Here is a 26,291-nt window from a genome sequence, read left to right on the forward strand (position 1 = left end):
TTAAATGAGTTAATATTTCTAAAGCTCTTAGAATGGGGCTTAGCACACAGTAAGTGCTTTGTAGGTGTTCGTTAAGTAAAATAAATAATTTCAGGCCTCACACATGCTGAATGGTTATTGTTAGGGTCTCCGTAAATCCTAGAAAGAAAAAAAATTTGCTCTGCTACTTGTTCTTCAGGAGTTTTCATAATATCGTTGAAGCTAACAGTGCTTGTAAAATGGATGAGTGCTTGCCACTCGCTATATGAACTCTCATTAGATTCTCTTTATTTTTACACCATTGCTTTTGTTTTTCTTTTCCCTTTGGTCTAGCGCATCCAAATGGATTATCTGAAAAAAAAATCGGCCCCTCCAAAGACCAACAAAATCAAGGGGTTTAAGAAATGGGCGGAGATCACAGAGATCAGAGCAAACAAATTGGCATTGAAAAAAACCTGGAAACCGCAAGTTTCTATTTCCCATGAATACGGGCCCAAACTCCTCCGAACGAGGATGCTCCAGTGTCTCCAAACTATTGGTTCTTTTCAAAATCGGGCGCCAGGGTCCCCGGGCCAATGCCAGAGAGGAAGGCGCCGGGCCCCCTGGAAACGCTCCTCCCCTTTGGAAGAGCTTTGCGGGGCGGGGCTCCCACGCATGCTCCGTGCCCGCGGGCTCATTGGCGCGGCCGCCGGGCGCGTGCGCAGGACCCGATGGGTGCCCGGACGCGGAAGACCTGGCCCCGCGGAGGTTCCCGCTTCTGAAGCGTGGGAGGCGGAAGAGGCGGCAGGTTGTAGATTTTGGTCTTGGCCCCAAGGGGTTCCCCCGGGCCATTAGCACCCAAGAGAGGAAGAGGAGGCACCGCGGCGGCGGCTGAGGGGCCGAACCCCCACCTGTCCTCCAGGCGGGGAGGGGGGGTAGGGAGGGGAGAAGCACCCCTCACAGGGCTGAGGAGCCTCCGGGACCGGGTCCCAGAGCATGGGGGGCTGGACCGGGTCCCCGAGCATGGGGAGCTGGAGCCGTCGAGGCCACCCGGCCGGGCCCTGCCCGACTGTCAGCTTTTCGGTGCTAGCGCTGCCCGGGCAGCCGCGGTGTTTGTAGCCCGGCCCCGCTCGAGGTCGTCGGCCGAAAGATAGCAACATGAGTTCCGCCGCTGCCTAGTTTCCTCCCCCTCCTCTTCTCCCTCTGTCCGCTTCCTTCTCCTTCCTCTTTCCTCTTCCCCATACCTCGTCTTTTTCTTTCCCTCCTCGTGTTCCTCTTTTCCCTCCACCCTGCCCTCCTCCTCCCCCTCGATCCTCTTCCTTTCCCCCATCTTCTTCCTTTCCCGATCCTGTCTGTCCTCCTTTTACCCTCTCTGTTTTCCTGCTTTTCCATCTATCCGCTTTTCCTGCCTCTTGCTCTTTTCCCTCCATCCCTCTCTTTCCTCCATCCTCTTCCTTTATTCTGTCACCGTCCACCACCACCACCTCCCTCTCCACTACCACCTTCCCGCCCTCCTCCCCTCACTCACTATCATCCTCCCCTCCTCATCCTCATCCTCGTTCCCTCCTCCTCCTCTCCTGCTTTTCTCCGCCCCAGCCCCCGCCCCCAAGCCTCCGCCCCTTAGCCCCCGCCCCCAGCTGCCAGTCCCCAGCAGCTCAGTCCTGCAGTGAGAGTCTTGGGAGTCCATAGCTAAGCACCAGGAGCTGAGCACTGTCCGCTGTGCCTGCCTGCAAGTCTTCAACATGGCTCAGGAGAAAATGGAGCTGGACTTTGAGCCTGATACATCTGATGGGGGCACCCTGAGGAGATCCAGCAGTGCTCCCCTGATCCATGGGCTCAGGTGAGGCGGGTTGGGGACGATGAAGTCCGGGGTTCAGGGGCTCCTCGACCCCCTGCAAGCAATCTTCCTTCCTTAAAGTGAGAGTTGGTGCTCGTTTGGGTTTTCTAAACTGAGGGGCTGGGGACTTGTTTGCTTAACAGTGACTTGGGTCCCAAGGTGGAGTGAAAGTTTGACCCCAAACTCTGGGAACTGTGGGAAAAATGGGGCCCCTTTACCTGGGGCTCTGTTGGCCCACTCTGAAAGGATCTACAAGACGCTTCTGGCTCTTCTAACAGGTTGCTTGCCTTGCCTAATTTACACCACTGAATGTCAGACTGAAGCCCCTGGAACTAGACTTGCAACTTGACACCTGTCTCTAAGAGCTGCTATTTCTAAGCTTAGTTTAGGAACCCTGGCATTAACAGAGCATTTACTTTAATAAATCACAATTTATCTAATAACTTGTAATCAAGTGGCGTGTTTATGGCACATTAAGTGATTTGTATTTGTTGTAACGTTTTCAGATCCTAAAACTGCCAGAAATGCATTCCAGTGAATAAAAAAAGGAACGGTGTCGTGTAGCTTAGGTCAGTGAAAATACAGATTTTAGAAAACAATGGAAAGACTCAACCCTTGAATTTTAGTGGTAGGGTCTTGTATTTTCATGTGAATAAGTCACCAGAGGGTCTATTTTAAGGTAGAATCTTACGGTAGTGAAGGTTAAATTGGCAGACCTCCTGAGCCTATTATATTTCAGTCCTATAAGTAGACAATTCATCTTAGTAAAGAGCTAATTTGCGAGACCCTGTAGAAATGGAATTAGTCCAAAAAAGGGGATGGGAGTAGAATTAGCCAAAATCATTCATCAAGCACAGTGAAGGCAAAGAAATAGGTAATTCTTGTCTATCAAACTGATTATACTATCTGTATTTTGGGGGGGAATGGAATTAACTCATTTTCTTTTATTAAATTTTGAAACTGAGGGAATGATGGAGTGACTGCTTTCCTAATGCTGTCTTCAGCTCTACATTTATTTTTGATTCTGTAGGAATAAATTGGTCTTTGGGGGTTGTCTTTTTAAATCTGGTAAGCAAGCAATTGCTAGGAGCTAGGGCGATCCTGCTGACCTGCATTTAGACTGTTGTAGAAGTAACACACAGTTTTTTGAATCAGGAATCAAGTAATTACTTGCAGGGTAGCATATGACAGAAGAAGGGGTCAGGAGACTAGACCTAGTCCCAATATTTCTCCTTAACTGTGATCACAGGTGAATCACTTAGCCTTTCTGAGTGTCTGTTTTCTCATTTGAAACTTAGGAGAGCTGAATTAGGTGATCTCAGTGGTCCCTTGAAGCCCAATTCAGTTCAGTCCTGAAAATCATTCTTGACCTCTTATCATGGGCATGGCACTCTGCTGGGCACTGCAGGGACATTATACAAAGAGGAACAAAAGGCCTCTACCACAGAATTTAAGACACATGCACACTTTTCTTTAATAAAAGGTAAAGTCAGTGTCTCAAGCATCTCATTTCCCATTGTGCTCTTTGGACTCAAAGGAGGGAATGATTGCATTAGGTTTGTGAATTGAAGAGAGGCTTCACAGAGAGTATTGCTTTGAATTGGGTGTTCAAGGAGAGGAAGGATTTGGGCCGATGGTGGTGGGAGGGAGGACACTGGAGAAAGAAGAGGCAACATGAGCAAAACTCCAGGCATGTTTATTTAGTTGCACAGCAGGTTCACAGGCAGAACACATATTTACGGCCATAGTGGGAGATGTGCTGTAGAACAGGGCTCCCCAGCCCTTCTCACCATCATAGCACACAGAAAGCAGTAATATGTTTAGGTCCTCTGGGGTAAACAGATGAGGCTGCTCCTGTCTGGTGGGAACCGGTTTGGGGGCGTGAGCTCTGGCCAGAAGCAGCTGGAGGCAGCCAGTCTGGAGCTCCGCCCCGTACCTCTCCTAGCGCCCCCCCAACCACTTAGGAGCTCAGTATCTGGGCAAACCTGTGATCCACAGCACACCACCACGGAACCTCTGAAGAGGTCAGTGAGGAGTTTATTCATTGTATGAAATGAGGAGCCTTGGAAGATTTCATTGTTGACTAGAGAGTTGGCGGATATCTTAAATGAGAAGACGTTAATAATTCTATTTTTATTTTTTTAGTGACCTTTCACAGGTTTTTCAACCTTATACCTTTAGAACTCGGAGGAATAGTACAACAATTATGAGCCGTCATAGCCTGGTAAGTATAGAAGTAAGTATTTTTAGTGGTATGGATTGGGGAAAACACTTTCAAATGTAGTTACTCGTTCTTAAGATGATGTGCTATGCACCATTGTTCACAAAGGGAAAATACTATTTTACCTACCTTGCTCATGCTGTGGCCATTTTCAGCTTCTGGTGCAAAAAAAGAGATCTGGTTAAAGTTTTTTCCTAGCTGTGGGACTTTGTATTTTTAAAAACCATTCATTGTTTTGTTTGTCACTACTTGCATCATGGTTATGAGGTAAGTCAGGATTAACTTCTAAATGTGGCTGAGAAAAGGGGTCTTTATTTGTCCTAGGAAGCAAAAATCGTTTAGACAGTAGCAGAGTATTTATTTCTGACACATATCTGTTGGACAGTGTTATTTATCCAAAGTAAGATCTCCTTTATAATGCTTATATTTATATTCTCGGTAGAGTTGCCAATAGTGACTGTTTTATATAGCCAGAGCTGTCAGGGATCACCTTATTAGTTGGTCGCATTGGGAGAAATTATGATGAGGTTTTTTATATAGTAGCACTTCACATGCGGAGCCCACTTATCCAGGAGCTGCAGCGCTCTGGAAGACATCTGAGATGTAAGCAAACAGACCTCTGAATGGCTGCGCTTGATTTCCATAGTCTGTGCACAAAGGTTCATCAGTTTATTTATAGGGAGCCTCTCTGACCTCTGAATCATCTAAAATTTATGCACAATTATAATAAGCTTCCAACTCGGTAGTGTGGAGAAGCAGCAAATCAGAAGAGGTACATTCGGGTTTAAGGTATACTAATAGCTGCTAGCAAGGGAGGAGAGGGAAAAACTGAAAAGCAGAAAGAGGCTTTTAAAAAATTAGTCCGTGGCTTAGTACAAGGGCTAAGAGCCCGTTAATAGACCCTGAGGGTCTCGCTGGCGTAGAACTGTAAAATACTTGATGTTCTTAAAGATACCTGGGTCATTAACATTTTCTTAAATTATGGTAGGTACCTATGCTTGTATGGTATTCTACATGTTACAGAGTCCTTTCACACTTTTCATTCTCATAGCAACCCGTGTGAAGTAGGCAGGACAAAAGATGTTTTTCCCAGTTAAAAGAGGCAGCAGCTAAGACTCAGCTGATAGAAGCGACTTGCTTAGAATCACATAATTGGTAAGCGGCAGAGCTGGGATTAGAATAGAGATATGCCAGTGCCATTCTGTTTGGTAAAATCTGTTTAAGAAAGGGGAAAAAAAAATATAACACTTTCAAGAAAGATTTCCAGCCAAAGTGGCTAAAAATACTTAAAGGGGAAAATGTTAGCTATCTGGAGGTTTGATTCACGTCACCTTCCCTGAGGATACTGGAAAATAGAATTTAATTTTGCTGTGTATATGAAAAATGTTTCCACTTGTTACACAGCTATGTTCCTGATATCAGTAGTAGAGCAAAGAAGGGAAAATGAATTTGCCTCTTTACACTTGACTTTGCTCTTTTCTGAGATGTGAAGATTCTTATCCACTCCGTCTAGGCTCTTCTCTCCCTACCCCTGACTAATACCTTTTCCTCTGGCTGCACTAAAATACCTGGTTTGCTGGAGGAGCCATGTTGATTCACTGCTCTTTGTTGATCCTTATGTTGTCTTTTCCTCCATCCCCTTCTCCTTTTGAGCTTTCTGGTTCGGGAAGCCTTCCGCAGCACCCTTTGGATACTTTTATCGCCACTGATCACACCTTATGTATTATATCACAATGTCCTCTATAAATCCTTTTTTAGAAGATTTTATTTATTTGACAGAGAGAGGGAGAGAGAATGAGCACACGAGGAGGGGGAGCAGCAGGGAGAGGGAGAGGGAGAAGCAGACTTCCCGCCGAGCAGAGAGCCCAATGCAGGACTCGATCCCAGGATCCTGAGATCATGACCTGAGCCAAAGGCAGATGCTTAACCCACTGAGCCACCCAGGCGCCCCCTCTATAAATCTTAATACACTTTCCTGTGTCTTGTATTAACCTGCCAGAAGCAAGGTGTGGAATGAAATGGAAAGGAGGGGACTGGCACGGGAAGACGTGCAGAGGTTGTTTCTTCATGATTTGACAACGGATTAGGTGTAAATGCAGGAAGAAGGAGGACTCCAGGGGACTGAACTTGTGTTTGTTAGTGACCAGGGGGAAAGTGTTGCCTGTATTACGAGTAGGGAAATTTCAAGGAATTGGTCATTTGAAGGGCCAGGAGATGCATTCTTCCTGGGCGTTTTGGGTTCAAGGTGCCACTTGCTCCGTGCTGTTCTCCAAAGCAACATTCTAATTTTGAAAAAATGTTCTGCAAGCTTCCTACACCTTTCGCTTTCGGCAGATGACCCTTCTCTGTTCACAGAGCATGCGGACGGCCATCTTGTATACATGGCAGCTTGCTTCTCCTGAAAATGTCTTTACCTTCGCGTGTGGCACTTTCTCCTAACGGTTCCTAGATTTTCTGAGTCTCCTGTCACTTTGCTTGGTCTGTTGTCTCCCCTCCAGTCCCTTCTTCCCTGGCTTTTTTGCTCCCACTTTCTTCTGACTCACACATCTGATATCTAGAACACAAACTTGTCTTTTTTTCATAGTTCTCTCTTTCCCTGGTTCCCTTCCACCCCTCTGAGCTTTCACAGAGCTTAATCCACACCACACTGCCACTCATTCCTTGTCTCCTAGTTGCTTGCCAACTACTCAGCCAGTTCGTGATCTCGCTACCTCTATCACCATGCTATTAAAAAACTGTTTTCAGGGGCTCCTGGGTGGCTCGGTAGGTTAAGCCTCTGCTTTCGGCTCAGGTCGTGATCTCAGGGTCCTGGGATCGAGCCCCACGTCAGGCTCCCAGCACAGTGGAGAGCCTGTTTCTCCCTCTCCCTCTGCCCACCCCCTACTCGTGTTCTCTCTCGCTCACTCGCTCGCCTGCTTGCTCTATCTCAAATAAATAAAATCTTTTAAAAAAATGTTCTTGGAGGGGTGCCTGTGGCTCAGTCAGTTAAGCGTCTGACTCTTGCTTTCGGCTCAGGTCATGATCTCAAGGTCCTGGGATCAAGCCCCGCTCAGGCTCTGCACTCAGTGCAGACTTGGCTTGTCCCTCTCCCTCTGCTCCTCCTGCTCATGCATGTGCTCTGTCTCTCTAAACTAAATAAATAAAATCTTATTTCTTGCAAAATAAGTCACTGGTGACAACTTGATGCCAGTGGCAGGGGCCTCTTTCCTTACCCCACTTGAGCTCTTTGCTTAACACCATTAACCAGCACCCTCCTTGAGGTGCTTGGCTTTTTTCTCAGCCTGTACATTAACACTTGTTTCCAGTACTAGATGTGGCATTGTTCTTCCCTGTCCCCCTTTTGAGTCTTCTTTCCACTTCTGCCTGCATTGACAAGTTGTACATCATATAGACGCAGCGTCTAAATTTCTGACTTTCTCTGCCATCAGCTTTCTGCAATCTTTGGCTTTTCTGATGATTTCGCAGCCTCTGGGGTTTCTTTTGTTCTCTGATGGACACAGCCATGCTCTCTTCCATGGTATCCTGTTAGTCTTTCCTGCCTTATTTACTTGCCTAGTAGCTTAGTGTTTTTCTTTCTTTTTTTTAAAAAAAGATTTATTTATTTGAGAGAGTGAGCGAGAGAGAGCACGCAGCAGCAGGGGTAGGGGGCAGAGGTAGAGGGAGAGAGAATCCACAAGCAGACTCCTGGCTGAGCAGGGAGCCCGATGTGGGGCTCCATCCCAGGACCCCAAGATCACGACCTGAGCCGAAACCAAGAGTCGGTTGCTTAACCGACTGCACCACCCAGGCGTCCCACTTAGTGTTTTTCAAATGGCCTTTATTAAGAGTTTACCAGTAAACACCTATTAGTTTTCTAGTGGTAAAAAAAAAAACAACTTAGAGGATTTTATTCCTAAAGGTTTTCTATTTTCAGAGCCTAGGAGAGGAAAAAGTAAGAGGCAAGGGTAGGTACTGAAGAGATATCCTTTGAGGTAAAATCATATTTCAGTGTAATACTTTAAAAAATTTCACCCGAATTAGCTTTTGCCTAAAAAACTTGGAGCAGTTGATCACCATTTTATACTACTCACTACGTTAGGATTTTTAGACATTTTATTAGGATAGGGTCTCTTGTAACAGGGTCGTGGTTTTTCATGGTTTTATAGCACTGCAGGTTTATTTGCATTTAATTGGGAAAGAAGTAGCAGTTGTTTACATTATGACTGTTAGAACCCCGTAAGAGCTGTGGAGATGAAGTGTACCTTTTGTTTTGTGATCAGATTGTGAGTATTTTGAGGGAACGTAATTTGGCCCCCCCAAATCATTTGTCAAAAAATGATGATCTAAGGAAAAGCAGCAGTTATCTGAAAAATACACATTGCCTTCCACATTGATTTTTTTAACTAGTAAGTAGAGTTTGCAGTGATAGTGGTAGTGACCAAATTTTAGAATTGATTTCGGTCACACAAGCAAAATCTTCTTCTTGCAGTTTTAAAGTGTTTTCGATCAACCCTGATCATAGGCAGAATATTGTACTGGGCTTCTGAGCCTATCTTCCTCCATTGGTGCATTGGTGCTAAAATGACTAAAATCAGTTTTTTTCTTTCCCTTCTTACCTAGTTCCTTGTTTTAGATAAGTGGGGTAATGGATATTTCCAAGGCCTGGAATCTTTTTTTTTTTTTTTTACATAAACGTACACAGCCCTGCATTCATTTGGGGAAAGTGTTAAAGTCAGTGCCTGTCTAGCGACAGATGGTGCTTTGAGGTTGGACACCTGGTGTACTTTCCAAAGACTGAATGTCCTGCCTCTAGTGCGTTAACGTTCAGTGATCTAAAGAGCTACATCTCTGAGAAGAATATGAAATCTTATCTGGGAGGAGATTGGACTCTGGGACTGACAGCCGACTGCTGCTTTGTGATTCAGAAAATAGTAAATGTTTACTTTTCCTTTCCAGTTGCTGTCATCCTCGCCTAACCGTGTTCCTAGTAGCAGACTGCATCAGATCAAAAGGGTAAATTTTACTTCTTAGCTCAGCTACAATTGTCTGAATTGTCCACTTTGATTTTATGTTCATTCTGAAGATTTAGCCATTAAACGTGAGTCAGGCTGCCACTCTGGGTAGCCACAGACAGTTGGACATTCTTCCGAGTGTGCAAGTGAAACGCAGATGTGGCGGGGGTGACAGTCTTAGAATGTTCTGCCATGCTGTGATGATGTCAAAGAAGGCAGGAAAGTCTTTTAAAATTTTCTTCGAAGTAGAGAACCATGTGGATAAATACTGTGTTTTCAGCCCATGTTTGTCTTTGCAGGAGGAGGGCATGGATATGATGAACAGGGAAACTGCACATGAACGGTTAGTGCTTCATAAGAACAGGGCCTAGCCTGATGTATGTCTTGTTCCTGAGCACTGATGGCCTTTCATTTCTGTTTGTTTTAGGGAAGTGCAGACAGCAATGCAGATAAGCCAATCATGGGATGAGAGCTTGAGCCTGGTAAAGTTAATCCCATGTTTGCTTGTTTTTTTATTTTCTGGAAATCTTTATGTTGTTCATTGGCTTCGTTAATTTTTTTCATACCCTTCTGTCCCCCCCCGTTTCCAAATTTGTATTCAGTTTTGATCTCTGCTTTTCCACCAGAACATGAGATTGCAACTTTTTAGAGTCTGTACATTTCTATTCCAAAAATATGGGCGTGTTGAATAGTAAAGGGCTGCGATGTGCTGGATTGTGAATTATGAGGAAATAATGCTTTATGTTTACAGAGTGACAGCGATTTTGAGAAGCCAGAGAAACTATATTCTCCTAAAAGGATTGACTTCACTCCAGTTTCTCCGGCACCGTCACCCACCAGAGGATTTGGAAAGGTAGGCTCATTGACAAGATGTTAACTGTCTTTCACACACTGAGCTGTTTACTCTCTAAAACACACACACACACACACACACACACACACACACACACACCCCGCCTCATTTGTAAAGAATCCGATGACTAGGAGGAAAATTAATGAAAGTCTATGATAGTAACTTGAAAAAATTGTCTATCAATATATGTATATATTCTCGTGTGTGTGTGCACGCACACGCCTATGTATAGATATACACGGACAGCTAAGCAATTCTAAGGATGTTGTTTCTATTATCTTGAGAACCCTTTGAAAGCTGGAGCACTAGAGCTATGTTAATAGTAAATATGTGTTTTTCTAGCAATGTTTTTCACCGTCCTTACAAATGTTTGTGAGCAGCAGCGGGCTGCCACCAAGTCCTGTTCCTAGTCCAAGACGCTTTACCCGGTAAGTGAACCTGCTTTTCAAAAATTTGTCTCTCCTGATGAACTTTTCTCCCAGCATTTTCTTACTGGAAATTTTCAGACAACAAAATTGAACACAATGAGCATCCATATACTACCTATCACCTATATTCTACCAGTGACATTTTACCAGCCACATACATACATACACACACACACACACACACACACACACACACACACACACACACACACACTAATATATCCTTTGTAAGGATAAGGGAAAAAAAGGTAAGATGGTAGACCAGTCAAATCCAAATAACTTTTTAATAAGGTTTATCTTAAAAAAAAAAACTGTTGTAGATACCTTGTCTTATAGAATGCTTTTTAAAAATAGCTTAAGTGGCGCCTGGGTGGCTCAGTCATTAAGCGTCTGCCTTCAGCTCAGGGTGTGATCCCAGGGTCCAGGGATCGAGCCCCACATTGGGCCCCTCTGCTGGGAGCCTGCTTCTTCCTCTCCCACTCCCCCTGCTTGTGTTCCCTCTCTCGCTGGCTGTCTCTCTCTCTCTCTGTCGAATGAATAAATAAAATCTTTAAAAAAAATAAAAATAGCTGAAAACGTCGTGTTGTTTCAGAGTGCCATAGGCCTGCTCACATCACGTTTTGGCATTTCAGTTCCGCAACTTACAACACAGGCATTTTCAATTGTTCTCTAGATGACTGTCAGTTTTATTGATTTATTTGGTGGGCTCGAACATTTATCTTGCATCTAAGAAGCACTTTACATCCTCCTGTTTATTCTTTGAAGCAGGAGGAGTCAGAGCCCAGTCAAGTGCATCAGGCCCAGTGTTCTTGGTCCTCTGAAAAGAAAAGGTAAGCGTCACACTTCTGATACTAAGCCTAGTTGAGCTTGAATGACAAATTAGTATTTGTCTGAAATCAGCTCAAGGCATGATTCCTTTTTTCCTAAAGAAATGTGAAATATTCTATCCAACGTATGCTTTACGGATTCTAAATTTTGCAAATTAGTTATCTGATACCGTCTATGTTTTTTGCACTTCATAACTGAATCTTATTCATATATTCATATTACCAATATATATTCCAAAAATTTTGCCTCTCAGTGATCTGAATAGAAAACAGATGCAAGTTAATACGTTGCAGAAGTATGTGCTTATGTCCTAGTAAATAGGTCTCTAAACGTGCTGCATATTCAGATATAAGCCACCACCAAATTATGCCTCCCAGAGAGAGACTGCCTCATGTTCGAGTCCATAGGGTTTTTGATATCATGGGGTGCTCGTAATTACCTTATTTTGAACCACAGGGTACTAAACTAAACTGATCTTCCTTGGTGCTAGTTTCAGATGCCTGTGAGGGCCCCTGATGGTGTCTGTTTTAAAAAGGGACAAAAAATGAACATAGGTTGAGTCATTATTCCTGGGGCTATACCCATATGATTGCAAGTGTCGTATGTCATTTTAAACGAGAGTTTTAACCATAATTTTGAAAAAGCAATTCAGCAAGTAGTTTCTTTGTGCAGATCACCTTTGGGGCCAAGAAAATAGTCCCTGTCCTAATACTAGGTAAACAGATACTTGCAGCTTTGGTAGAAACTTTTCACCAATAGCATACATGCACAGAGTCAAAAAGTATGATATTTCAGATATCTTAAAATTAAAAATGGTTTGCTCTGGAAAATAGGTTTTGATATGGTGACAATGTTTGTATTTAGTGAATGAGTTTTATTTTATAAACTAGTAGTCTTTTACCTTAATACTGCAAGGAATTATTTACAATACTAAGAACCTTCTCAGGAGCTGTTAGGTGAAAATAGCACCTGGAAATTAAAGCCATTATTACTGTTATTATTAATTTTGGATATATTGCAGGAAGTCGGTGGAATTAGTACGGTTGTTCAGTTTCAAAGCTATTCCAAAATATACCAGCAGATGGAGGAATTCTTTGCTAAAAAGGGCTAAAGTCTTTTGCTAATGGGGTGCTGTTGAAAACCCAGCAGTAGCTTTTTTTTTTATAATAATATTTTTTTATATTATGTTAGTCACCATACAGTACATCCCTGGTTTTTGATGTAAAGTTCCATGATTCATTAGTTGCGTATAACACCCAGTGCTCCATGCAATATGTGCCCTCCTTAATACCCCCAGCAGTAGCTTTTAAAAGCTCCATATTAAAGCATAGCAAAAGCAATAAAAATATAACCTTTCCTGATTAGTAATTTTCAGAATAGCTCCAGAAGAAAGATAATATGAATTAGTTGATAACATGAGGGAAAAAAATGAATGTTGCATTTGTTCTTGCTTTATCTTTTTCCATCAGAAGAATCTTACATGGCTCTTAAGTTCACAGGTAATAATTTCCCACTGGAGCATATAGTTAGGCCCAAGAATTAAATTTTATTTAATATTCCATTTTAAAGCTCAGATAAGGAGCCTCAAAACTAAGGTATTTGTGTGTTTTAAATCATAGCTTATTTGGAAAGGGGTTTTTTCTGTCTTGACTGAAGGTTTTTAGTCTTTGCACTCCTGGTAGCAAAATGTTGTTATTCTGATTGCTGCAAAGTTTTTCTGCTACCTTATAGATGTTCTGAGATAATCTATAAGATTGAGGTAGGCAGTACAACACCAGTTTTGTGAATGGATTAATAATTGCTTTCAGTTACAGATGAGCATTCAAAGTTACTTTTTAAAATGTTTATTTTCACTAAGTAGTCTAAAGCAACCTTTGATTTATACATCGTTTATTAGACTACATACTTTTTTTAACCTATTTGACTCCGACTCAGGAAATACTCTGATATTAAAATAATATAAAATTAGTAGTCTTTACGAGTTCTCTAGGATAAATCATTATTCACTGTGAGCTTCAGCTGTTTGGGGATTCTTTATTTCTGCTGGGGTAAGCCTTGATTCATTTTGCCCGATGTAGTCTGTGTTCTGCTCTTCTATTAAAGAACATGACTATATCCGTAGCATGTTAAATAAGAAGGAGGTTTTTGTTTTTTGTTTCTTCTTTTTTTTTAGGGCTGCTTACTTTTTGGTTGAGGTTAAATGGAAGTATATCTTTTCCACCTTAAAGCATGTGGAAAAACAGCTTTGAAGTGGCTTGACGAAGTATTCTGAGGTTTTAGTTAAACAAAGGTCATCCCATTTTAGCACCATGCCAGTATCTGTAGAATTGTTTTACGATAGCATCATCTCTTTCTGTTTTAGGTGAAATGGAGACAGAAAGCCAGCCCAAGAGGCTCTTCCAAGGCACTACCAGTATGCTGTCTCCGGAGGCTGCGCAACTGTCCGATCTCAGTTCATGGTAAAAAATGAAATCAAATCCAAAGGATGTTAGGGTATGAGCTATTGAAAAAGAGCCACATCAAAAGTTCATTGGGATTATTTGAGATAGTATTCCGCTTTTTATTCATGCTGTATGGAGGGGAAAGCTCCATGGAGGTACAGATACTTAACGACTGAGTGAAAAAAAGCAGATCATTTGAAAGTCATTGAGTACTCCTTTGGAAGTGTGTGTATGTTTTTGGCACCTTCACCTTCCTTCCTCGCTCCTGTTAGGTCAGCGTCTCTCAGTAGGTGCTAATGGTATGGGAGAGCGGCAATAGCTGGATGGCGTTAGAAAGAGGTTCTGGGTTGCGGTGGATAAAGTGCATTGACTGTAGCTGCTCTGCCTGCATTTTGTATTATATCCCTTTGACTTAGCAGAGAATACCAGCGTCCTCTGAAGCATGCATTTTCTATAGCATTTTCTGATGTTACAAAATCTTTCTGAAATTTTTGGGGTGTTCTGTCACAATCCTATCTAAGGTTTTGTTTTTTAGTATGAAAACAAGTGTTAGTATACACTTCCTGATTCTTGTAGTCTAGTTACGTAATTTTTTTTTTTTTTTTTAGCCTTACTCATCCGAGTTTAGGTATCTAGCTTAAGGCCCTTCAGTGTTCTTGTACAAAAGTTAACTTCTTCATATACCTGAAGTTGAGTACTTGGATGCTGACATACATATTGGAGGGAAGGGGAAGGGGTAGTGGCAGTGGCCAGGTAGTATTTTGAAATCAGTACATATTTCTTTTTTTTAAATATTTTTTAAGGATTTTATTTATTTATTTGAGAGAGAGAGTGAGAGAGAGCACAAGCAGGGGGAGCAGCAGAAGGAGAGGAAGAAGCAGACTCCCCGCCAAGCAGGGAGTCCAATGTGGGGCTCAATCCCAGGACCCTGGAATCATGACCTGAGCCGAAGGCAGATGTTTTAACAACTGAGCCACCCCAGCTCTCCTCCGAACATATTTCTTTCTTTTTTTTTTTTAAGAGAGATTCTTTTTTTAAAAAAAAGATTTTATTTATTTGACAGAGAGAGAGCCAGCGAGAGAGGGAACACAAGCAGGGGGAGTGGGAGAGGAAGAAGCAGGCTTCCAGCAGAGGAGCCTGATGTGGGGTTTGATCCCAGAATGCCGGGAATCACGCCTTGAGCCGAAGGCAGACGCTTAACGACTGAGCCACCCAGGCGCCCCCTCAGTACATATTTCTAATCAACTCACTGAGCACCTGTGTTCTAGACATAACTGTGTAGTGCCTTTCAAGACTTTTTGTTTCCTGAGTTTTATAGCTGAGAATCTTTTTTAAGAGCCCAAAAGTGCATTCACTTTAAAAATATAAAGATGGTGTCCTCTAAATGGAAGAATTGTGCACACCACTTACAAGGTATAAGGATTAGTGATTCTGTCTTTCCAGATCACGTATTTATTGTTTTGTGTAAGATAACCTGTACTTCTAGTTGACCAAGAAGTCACGGATTCTTCTAGTTTATTAGACTCGTTGATCAGTACTGTTCTAACCTTGGAACAGATGCCTTTTAGATTGTTCTAGCTATTTTCAGCCCCACAGTCTCTCTTCTCTCTCATCTGTGTCTGGCTTTGGTAGCTCAGTGTGCTAATTTTGGTATAGAGTGCCTTTCCAGGTATGTAGATGATTGCAAAGAGAAAACTTCTAGAGCTTGTCAAGAGGACTAGTGGATGAAACTCTATACTTAGTGGAAACTGCCTATCACTTTTATGGTAAAGTGTGTTTTAATATAGGCACATGATATTATAAATAGCTTTGCTTACCCAGTTGCTAACCAAGTAACCAAGTTAGGGAAAAGATAGGGAAGCATTTTGCCAAGCCGAAAACATACAGGGTGAAGTGATTTTTTAAAAAATTATTGTCATAGACTGACCCTACAAGGTGCCATAAAACAGGTTCAGACAAATAAAGAAGAAAGGAAAGAGAAAGATCTGGGACTTCCCAAGGGTCCTCACCCCTTCCTTGTCCAGACGTTTATTCCTCTGAATAGCAAAAGCTCAGTTGTCAACAATGGTGGCTATGGTGAGGGTCCTATTTCTGTTGCCACTACTCCCATTCTTTCTCCTTAGAGCTGTGACTAGCTATGAGAGCCCTGGGGCCATCGACATTGGTGATCAAGGGCACTTTTGATCCATAAAGACAAAAAGTGTTGCCTCTCCCTGGAAAGATTTGCTTTATTCGTGGCCAGTCAGAGCAGTAACAAGCCAACATGTGGCTTAAGTAATAGATTAAAAAGAAATGTATTTCTCCAAATTCACAAAACTATGTGTGAAAGACATTTAAGCAATTAAGCTTTAAAAGATGTTTTCAGTAAGTTTGTAGCATCTGGGCTCGTGAGGGTACTAAAGCTTAAAATTGCTCTGACTTTTGGGACACCTTGTATCCTAATATTGCTGACATTTTTGTCTGCAGTGAAGAGATTTTAAACAAGAGTTATTCATGATTTGTAAAAATTGGATCCTGCTTTTTTTCTTTTCTCTGTAATGCAGTTTCATTGATCAGACATCCGTATTCTTAGAAATGGGGACAGAGACAGAGACTAGCTGTATTCTGGTTTCTTTTGCCAAGGGTAGCCAGTCTACTTGATAATCAAGGAAACCATTTTTATACATTTTAGGGAGCAGAAAAGGTACCGGATCATTAGTAGATGGTATCTCATCGTTTCAGTTGTCGTAGTTTGTTCCCTGCCCCACCCCACAAAGGAAAGACGGGTTTTAAAACCTTAAGTAAAACTTTATATATTAAATAACAGTCTTTAAACTCTGACATCTTGGGGTGCCTGGGTGGCTCAGTCGGTGAAGCGTCTACCTTCGGCTCAGGTCGTGATCCCAGGGTCCTGGGATGGAGCCCCACGTCGGGCTCCTTACTCAGTGGGGAGCCTGCTTCTCCCTCTCCCTCTGCCTGCTGCTCCCTGTGCTTGTGCTCTCTGTCAAATAAATAAAATCCTTTTTAAAAAAGAATATATTTAAAAAAATAAAACTGACATCTTTGAAGTATAAATTAAACATGAAGTTTGAGTATAGACTATTTGGGGTTTGTGTCCAATGTGGCAACTGCTGCCCAAACGAATAGTAGGCCCGCTCTTGGTAGCATATTTTTTGCTAGTTGTAAACTCTGAAACCTTTGCCAACCAAATCCGGGGAACGTTGTCAACCACAAGGCAGGAATTAGGTCATTCTGCAATTAGTTCTTCGGAACCTCAAGAATTTGATCATAGCTCGGAAGTATACCTTTCCATAGCGCGTTGATTCTTTTCGTGTGTTGGGGACTCTTGTTCTGCTTCTCGTTCTTTTGGGAACAAGGTTATCTGTTTTGAGGGCCACTAGCCATGTAGGTTAAGTGATAGTCTGTTTCTCACACAGGAGAGGAAAAGTTCTCCTATGAATTTCTTGCCCAGTGCATCAGTGTTAGTGTGACTGCTAATTTAACCTTTATAGTTTTATTTGAACATTTTTCACTAGATTTCACTTAGTGATTTTCACATTATTTTTAATTGTATATGTGTCATGGCAAGAAAATTTAATCAGGAATATGTGACGTGTACAAAGAATAAGAATCATGATTTGTTTAATAATAGAACCGTATACACATATACCTTAAACGTGTTTAAGTGAGCAGCTTAGACATCTGTGCTGGTATGTTTAAATTCCTATCCCCAAGGGGACTATGGAAATGATTAAATTTAAATGAATGATCTTAAAAACTTAGAAGTTATGCAGAAATGTAATGTTGGATCTTTCTAAGATAAGATAGTAGAGACCAGAAAAGCAGGCCTGTAGTCTTAGCTTGTACCAGAGTCTGTGCAGGGGTTGATAGGGCTGTGGCTAATTTCTAGTGCCTTTACCTGCCTGTCCTTACCCGATAGAACCCAGTATATTGACTGGACAAGGCACAAAGTGGCTCAACCAGATGTATTATAGCATGAGTCACACTGGACATCCTGATTTTGTTGTTACTTTATCATTTGAGTGTTTTAATAATTCTCTTACACTTTCACCCTTATTTTTTTTTCGACTGAGGGCTGTACCTTAATAGTCATAAGTATTTTTGGTTGTGTGGTTCAGATATTGCATCAATATGTATACTCAGTGGGGGGAATGAATTAGAATTAGTTTATTTTTGATTCGTGTATTCCTATGTCCAGTTCGAACTGTCTAGGTCCTTTGCTTTCCTTGCATTGTCTGGCTTTCAGCCATTAGTCTGAGGCCCATTAACGCCTCCATCAGAGCTTCAGCTAGGGAAGGAAAAAGATAAAGTCAAATTGGACCATACTTTGTTGCTTTTAGAAGGCCTGGTAGAAGGTTTAATAACGAACGCTGTGGAAGTCACTTTTGTTCAGGGATCTCTCTCCGAATAAAAAAATCACGTAAGTCTTGGCTTTACATGGATTTACCAACAGTGGGTAATCTATGACCTGTAGTCTCTGCTTCCATGACCATGTGTTGTAGTGTCAGATTTATTAGAACAGAAACTAGAGTTTAGTGAAAATACCTGGTAAACGGTTTACCAAGTTCTGAATCTCAATTCAGCTGGAGGCTAAATGTAAGTATGTTATTTTACTATTCATGAACACAATTTTTCCTATGTTCATATTTAATAATAGAGAAGAAATTCCTGAAAAGGAATACGTGAAACAAAGTGTTCAGATTTGTATTCTTTTTTTCTCGGCAACTTCTTGGTAATTTCCCTGTTAGCTGATTTTTCTTAAGGTAATCAACCGTGTTAGATGAGCGCTTTCTCCTCATGAGCATGTTCTGTGTTTTTGAATGAATACAGGATTCACCTTAAGCAAGCAGGTCTTGTTACAAATGGAGTCTTTTAACCCAGGGCTCACCATAAGTCTGGTGGTTGGAATAAGAAAGTCTTTATTTATATTCAGATTATCTGCTTGGTGGCCAAATTTTAATCTAAGCCTGTTTCTTCCTGCCAAGTAGCACAGAGCGTGTCCTTCGGCTGCCCGGCCAATATGTGCTTTAGGAAAGTAAATTCATTTTAATATTAGTCTAGGCAAAATGCTGCAGGAGGAAAAATCACATATGTTCCAAAGGCAAATATAAAGGTCTTTTGATTTTCCAATGCCTTAGATTATCTGTGTAACTTTCTTTCAGTAGTTTGAATAATTCATATTTTAGACCTGTTTTACCATTGGGTTGAAAAAATAGCAGTGCCAGCTAAATTTTCCGAACTTCTTACTTAAAAGTGCTGTTATTAATGATGCATTTCACAGCAGTGAGCATAGAGTGGGAGTACCGTGGACTGTACTGTTTCCATTTTTATGTTTACTTTTCCAAAGTTTATTTGTATTCTGTCTCCACCTAAAAACAATCCACAGGCTATAGAAAAATAGCAGAGAAGTGGGGGGAGAGGGTTATATGTTGTTGAGGTAGGGGGTAGAGTATAGGGCCCAGAAACTTCCAAATGTACCATGGGTTGCTTAACACCGGAAGTGTATTAACTTGGAGATCCATAAAAGTGATCATATTAAAGACTCCTAATACTTAGCCTCAGAGCATATTAGACTAGGGTGGGCTTTTATAAAAGAGCTAGTGACCAGACTTCAGCTAGAACCCATATTTCCTGATTCATTATTCCTTCTCCAATTCTATGCTTGCTTCCCTTTTCAAAATTAAAAAGTGTGTGTAAATCCTAAAACTGCCCGACTACCTCTCCAGCTTTGTCTCTCCTTGTGTTCTCACTCTCTGTACTTAAAGCCACACTAGCCTGCTTTCGGCTCCTAAAACTACCCTTGCTTCCTCTCAAACCAGACCTAGTTAATGCCTACTCGTCTTTCAGAGGACAGCTCAAGTATCACTTTTGGGGAACATGTTCCTTCCTGTTCCTCCAAATTAGATCAGGTTACCCATGTTATATACTCACAGAGCCCTTTGTATCTCGCTTGTATTGCTTTGATCAAAAATTACATATGTATTAGCATGATTACTTAAATGTCTGTCTCCCGCACTGTACTGTAAGTTCCATGAGGGCAGGCACCATGCCTATCTTAGACGCCATCGTATTTCTAATACCTAGCATACTTCCCGCACTTGGCAGGTACTCGGTAAATATTAGAATAAGTGAAGGAGTGAATTCAGGCCAGATATATAGAGCATAGAACTTATATGTTGGATTGATGGGACTCGGAAAGGCAGCCTGGTGCGAAATTGTGAAGGCTCTTAATTGTGAATACTGAAGGATGAAGCCAGTTTACGAAGCAGGCCATATGGATGGTCGACAGCCACGAGAGCCTGGGCTGGATGGGTAAGGCATCCCTGGGCTGGATTCTAGAGGCTCTGATGCCCAGATCAGGAGTTTTGATGGAAGGATGGGAGCAGAAGCTAACTATCAGAATCAAAGAGGCAAATGGAGGGTGAGGGTATTGGGTCCCATGGCTATAGAACATTCCTTTTAGCAGCCTAACTGGGTAGTAACTGAAGGAGGCTTGTAGAGATATCAGGGACACTTTTGGGTTCTGAAAGTAAGAGAAAAGCAAACTGTGTCAGAAATTCATCACATGAGAAGAATATAAAAGACAAACAGTGGAGGGACAAATTAGAAAAAAAATGTGTTTGAATTGAAGGCATCTTGGGAATGGGGAAGTGGTCAAATCTAGAGTAGTGGAACGACCGTGTTCTCGAGTGGAGGAACCATGAAGCGGTGTACTTACTAGAGTACTTCAGACGGTCCAGGGTACCTCAGTGAGTAACCAGTCCTCTTACTCGAAGGCTGATGAAAAGGGAAGAGGACAAATCTAAGGATAGCAATCTCTTGAGCTGAAGGTAAGGGAACTCCCTCACCCAAATCATGACACATCAAGAGGAATGCTTACTGTATGTTGGACGTTCTGGTGCCTCCAAGAGAGCCGTAAAGTGATACAGAACCTTGAACGTCCTACTTTGGATTTCTGTGACCTTGTTTTTGCAGGTATCCGAATAGAGTACATTATGTAGTTCATTGCTGTTGCTTATGCTTTTTATTATTTACAAATGCTCTTACCGATGTGTGAGTTCTTGAAACTGTGTCATTGCATGTTATGTTTACCTTGACCCTGATAGATGCATCTGCTTATAATTCTTTTTGCTTTGTCCTCAGTTCAGATATTTTGGATGGCAGTAGTAGCAGCAGTGGCTTATCCTCAGACTCACTGGCTAAAGGCAGCACAACCGCAGAGTCTCCAGTAGCATGCTCCAACTCATGCTCTCCGTTCATCTTGATGGATGATCTCTCACCCAAGTGACTTACCCATTTCTGATTCAGCGTTTTAACTGCTGTTCCTTACGTAAAACATTCAGTGAGGAACGCAGAGAACTTTGATCCCTAATGAGGATTAAAGTGTGACAGACTTAAAAACAAAAACAAACCATTTTGATGCCATTCTTTTTGGCATCGCTCTTCTCTAAAGTTCAATTTTACGAGTGTAGTGACCTTACTTATGTCTCTTTTTGCTGATCTCATTTTGGATCTAGTGACTAAATCTCCAATACTCATTTTCGATTGATTAGAGTATATCTATATTTTTTTCCTCAGTGCCTCTGAGGGCACCTATTGTAGAGTCTATACGTTTAAGGAAAGCACTGATGTGTATTTTCAACAGTGGTTCTTTTTCCCAGCAGTGACACGACAGCTAAAGTTGATCAGAAATTCTCTTGCTTGAGAGATTTGGTTTTTTGTTCTGTTCTGTTTTGTTTTGTTTTCTGTTGACCTACATAGTTTCAAATTTCTTTATTTCACAATAATAGATGGATTGCTTTCGATTATATTAAATTTTTATTTTTCTGCATCAGCTTAAAGTTCATCATTTTGTTTCCCTTTCCTGTTTGAGCTGCTTACTTGCCATTTCTCACAGCGGGGAAGAAACACATAGTCGCTTTCATTACTATCCATATCGCTTCTTTGCTGGTGGAGTGTATGACGTGAGGATTGATTTTAGTGCTGAGAATGTAAATGGACTTGACAGGATGCCTGGATGACTCACCACAGGTTCTTATGCCTTAGCCACCACAGTTGATATTTTTCTCCCCAAACCTGTTCCCCGAAGGAATATATAAAATATTATTAATGTTTCTAGGTGGTGTTATCAAGGAGAAGAGATTCCTGCCTTGACCAGATGTGTGGAGCATCTACAAATGAATGAATAATGTTATTTACACACAGAGCACTGTGTAGAAAAGCGTACATGGAGCTTGACAGCTTGTTTCGGGTGGTATTATGAGGCCTGAGGTGCCTCGGGTTACAGTGTTGTGCTGTAAAGTTGGATGTCATAAGGTAGGGGAGAAAAGGGGGCTTTATGTGTCTGATTGCCACATACTGTTTCGATTGCTGCTTTTTTTTTTCCTGATTACTTTTTTGTCATTGGATTTGTTGGTTTTGTCGCGTGGTGAGTGCGTGCTGCTGCCAACTGTGTTTGGGTTATCGTGTTGCCACCAGAGTCCGAATCCAGTTCTTGTTGATGCTGCCTCCTAGTAAGGGCAGTTTAATATCTACGAGGAAGCTTTTAGGAGCTGAAAAAGTCGATGTTACTGTGCATTTTGCTTTGAAGAAGCTGTTTGAGCTGTGAACAGTGTACATGATAGTAAGTCTGAAGTACTATAAGTTATTTAATTTTTAAAAGAGGAAAATCCTGATAGAGCTATTTAAAAAAAAACAACAAAAAACCGAGTGTAATCTATCGTTGTGTTATTTATTATTTAAAACTGTGTAAAAATATCTGTTGTGCTAGGTTTCTTTCAATGTTCAGACATCGTGGTTGGATCGTCTGTGTTTAATATGCAAATTTGCCTGCTAGGATCATAATATTCCACTTTTGAAATGAACGTAAAATGAAAACTACTGCCTCTGTGTCCTTTGAAGGCAAAGATTCTTGAATTTTAATGGAAGATGATGCGCTTTGAGGGTCCTCACAGAGTAGTCCTACTGTATGGCTTGAAGGGAAATCTATCCTCTTGGACTTACAAGAGCGCATCACTTAGCTTGCAGTAAGTAGTTCTGTTCCCGCATCAGATGTGATGTTGATTTTAAACTGTAATAACCACCACGATGGCCATTAATGGCTTGATTTCTCCTATTGCTTTCACCTGTGCAAAGTCCATTACCTTTCAAGCCTAACATAAGTGTACATATTATGAGGCGTGTACCCTAGCGTGCCATTTTAAAGAAAAACTACTTCGACGGTATTCAGTGTAGCTCTTCTGTTCCTGAAAGAACCACGTTCAGATGTTTCTGCCCATATAATGCCGAGAGATGGTTTTCTCTTTTACAGGATATTTATCCACCTTCGCCCTACTGTCTTCTTTGCCTTAAAGGGATACTTTTGGCCATGATTTTTTGGCTCTAATTAGGACTCGTAAGAAACAACCTTCGGAATGTGATGGTATTTAAATTTCTTTTTGAAATTCAGCGGTGGGTGAGAATTGGGACAGGAAAATGAAGTTGTTAACAGTACTAGGAGACGAGATGAGTCACTTCATCATTTAAACCGAGGTTCGTTTTTATTGATCAAATTGACTAGAAAGTTAAGTTTTATGCAGGGATCGTTTTGGAATAAGTAAAAGATAGAGATGCTAACCTTCAGATGAGCTTTGTTGACAGTACCCCTTTATTTTTATATGAAGTCTAATATTTGAAAAGTGGTCATTATTATAAAGTAAAATTCTCTCTTATTCTAATATATCATATTTCAGGCTTCTATTTGAAAGCAAGTACAAGAGATGATCTGATAAGAAAATCCTATAGATGCTCTTTTTGCTTGACTAACATATAATCATACTGTGTTTCTTGATAACTGCTTTTGGAATAAATAGGAAGTTTTGTGAAATGCTGACCTTGTGTTATCTTAGAATGCAAATTTAATAAAGTGTGTACACATGCATAAAATTCTGTAAAAGTTTTTCACGTCTGTCTCTTTTATCCTTATTAATAATTATTTTCTGCCTCCATATCCCAGTATCGCATGTTCTGTGTCTAATTGCAGTCAAGTTTGAAGTAAAATGATACCAAGGAGCACAGAAGAATAGCTGCATTGAAGTTTGGGCCATTTCCAAAACAAAAAGAAACCTCTTCACATAATCTGTCAAACTTTCACGAACATTTGGTAGAATTGGACAATTTAGACAGTTTTTGCCAAGGCCATACATATTTCTTATTTTCAATTTTTTTTTCCTACAGGTTCCAAAACAGTTTAGTCTTATGAATAAGCTGGGGGGGTTGACAGGTGAAAAACGAAAGCCTTTTATGCATGACTCAGGTTCTAAACACTCAGTTTTCTTTTCAGTATCTTAAAAACAGGAACTGGGATATTTCACACTTAGAGAAAAGTGGCAAGAATAGCACGAGGAATTCCTGTGCATCCTTCACCCAGGTTCCCTTAATTGTTAACATTTCACCACGTGCGCTCTATCATTCTCTCTCTCCCCCTCTCCCATATGTGTAAGTACTTAAGTATTCACATGTTTTTTCTGAACCATCGGAGAAGTTACTGAAATGATACCCCATTACCCTTGCCTGCTTCAGTATATTTTCTAAAGACTATTTAGGACATTCTACAACAACCATATTAGAGCTATCAAAATCAGGAAATTACCTTTGATACAAAGCTACCATCTAATCTAGAGACTCCATTCAAATGTTGCCTGTGGTCCCAATAATGCTCTTTTAGCCAAAAGGAAAAAGATCTTCTGACCAGGAATCAATCCAAGATTATGTGTTACACTTTGTTGTTAGGCGTCTTTGATCTCCCACAATCTGGAAGTCCCCCAGCCTTTCCTTTTGTGATTTTCCTATTTTTTTGAAAAGGTCTGGCCAATTTTGAAAATGTCCCTCAATTTAGGTTTGACTGATGTTTCCTAGTTATTAAGTTCAGGTTACGTGTTCTGGGCTGAAATACCACAGAAGCGATGCTACATTCAGTGTATTGTGGGAGGCACATGATGTCATTGTCCTATTACTGGTGATGGTAACCTTGATCCTTCAGTTAAGGTGGTGTCTGCCAGATTCCTGTACAGTTAATGTTTTCCCTTTGAAATTAATAAAATAACTTTGTGCGGAGATGCTTTGACAGTATATAAATAATCCTGTTTCCTCAAACTTTCACTCACTAGTTTTAGTATCCATTGATCTTTCGTGCCTGATGGTAGTAGGATGGCGACCTGATGGTGACCCTCATTCTGTCATTGTTTCTACATTTATCCGTTGGCATTCTACTGTAAAAAAATTTCCCTTCATTTATTTGCATCAGTGTGGACTCGTGGACTCCTATTTTAGTCAGTGGGTTTTAAATCATTTTCATTATTGGGGCGCCTGGGTGGCACAGTTGGTTAAACGTCTAATTCTTGATTTTGGCTCAGGTCACGGTCTCAGGGTTTTAAGATCGAGCCCTGCGTGGGGCTCTGCTCTCAGCTCAGAGTCTGCTTGAGATTCTCCCTCTCTCCTCCCCCCCACATATGCGTGGTCTATCTCTCAATAAATAAATAAATAAAATCTTTTTAAAAATCATTTTCATTATTTTGATATTCACATCTCGAATTTGGACAGCTGAGAGCCCCTCCAGGCTGACTCCTGTGTCCTTTTGACAGATCTCAGGTTTTTTTGAGCAGTGTTTCACTACCTGGCTTAAGATGTCCCAGAGTCATACTTTCTTTGCCCCAGCCTTGGGATCAGACATTTCTCTAAGGAACCCCAATTCCTTTTAATGGAAAATGGTATTTCAAAGCCAAGGTGTAGGCACTAAGTATAATCATTGCTACCAGGGCATCGTGGTTTAAAGGCTTTCTCAGAGAAGAAAATCTATGTAAATGTGTGTGTATACACACACACACACACACACACACTTCTGTTCATCTATTAAAAATGAGTTTAAACTGGTACCTCCAATTCCAGTTCAACACCACAGGGTTCCTTCCAGTGTCCACCCTATCCATATTTGTAACTCCGTTCTCTGATAGGGACAACCCTGGTTCCCTTTATCCTCAATATGACTGCTCATTTCCCCCTGTATGTAAACAATTTCTGACCCTGGCTGCCTCCTCAGCCCCAGCCACCTCCTTGCGCTGACCCTGATGCCCCTCCAGTCCCACCAGCCCTGGCTGCCTCTGTGGTAGGGGAAGGGAAAGGGAAGAAGGGTTACATCCTCAGGCTTTAAATATCCCCCTGGCTCATACCTATCCCATCTACCACTCCCAAGCTCCTCTTCCTCTGTGTTGAATGGTTCACGGCTCAGGGATTTCTTATGTTCGTCAATCTGACAATACGTACTGAGCCCTGTGCTGGGAACTAAATGCAGATTACGTTCGTGCCTTCAAGTAGACCAAGCATTAGAAGCACTGGTGTTGCGTGAAGCAGAGTGTGAAGGGGAACACGGAGAGAGAGCACCTAACAGAACCTGGGCTGCGCTTCCAGAATGCTTGCCCCGAGAGGTAACCCGGAAGCTGAATCTTGAAGTACAAATCTGGGGCGCCGGTGGGAGTCCGGCGGAGGGAAATAGGACACAGGTGCTATCATCACACAGCGAGAAGTAATTTGCTAATAGAATAAAATGAGGCCGGAGAGAGAAATGGGGGCCACATGTGATCTTTTAGGATCCGAGAGTCGGCTTATGGAGGTGGAAGCTGTGCATGTAGATGGAAGTAGCCAGATTAATGGAGATGAGGGTCAAGGACAGAATCCTGGCAAGCACAACATCTAAGAAG

General features: G+C 41.6%; 1 protein-coding gene across 4 annotated transcripts; it reads left to right on the plus strand.

The window, feature by feature from the left end:
* The first annotated feature begins 674 nt into the window (after positions 1 to 674).
* On the plus strand, positions 675 to 23,484 carry PABIR2 (PABIR family member 2). Of its 4 annotated transcripts, none has more exons than XM_045789531.2 (10): positions 675 to 1,798; positions 3,941 to 4,019; positions 8,952 to 9,008; positions 9,307 to 9,350; positions 9,435 to 9,489; positions 9,759 to 9,860; positions 10,203 to 10,288; positions 11,057 to 11,118; positions 13,479 to 13,575; positions 20,701 to 23,484. In XM_045789531.2, the coding sequence occupies exons 1-10, from the start codon at positions 1,701 to 1,703 to the stop codon at positions 20,843 to 20,845; spliced, it is 825 nt and encodes a 274-aa protein (XP_045645487.1). In that variant the 5' UTR covers positions 675 to 1,700; the 3' UTR covers positions 20,846 to 23,484. The 4 variants fall into 4 exon arrangements, with proteins under 4 accessions (XP_045645487.1, XP_045645490.1, XP_045645486.1 ...); XM_045789534.2 differs by having other exon boundaries at positions 21,677 to 23,484; XM_045789530.2 differs by having other exon boundaries at positions 676 to 1,798; positions 11,054 to 11,118.
* Positions 23,485 to 26,291: the final 2,807 nt, after the last annotated feature.

The sequence above is a fragment of the Ursus americanus genome, chromosome X (genome assembly GCF_024610735.1).
Source record: "Ursus americanus isolate L20-20 chromosome X, mUrsAme1.1.p, whole genome shotgun sequence".
Classification (NCBI taxonomy): domain Eukaryota; kingdom Metazoa; phylum Chordata; class Mammalia; order Carnivora; family Ursidae; genus Ursus; species Ursus americanus.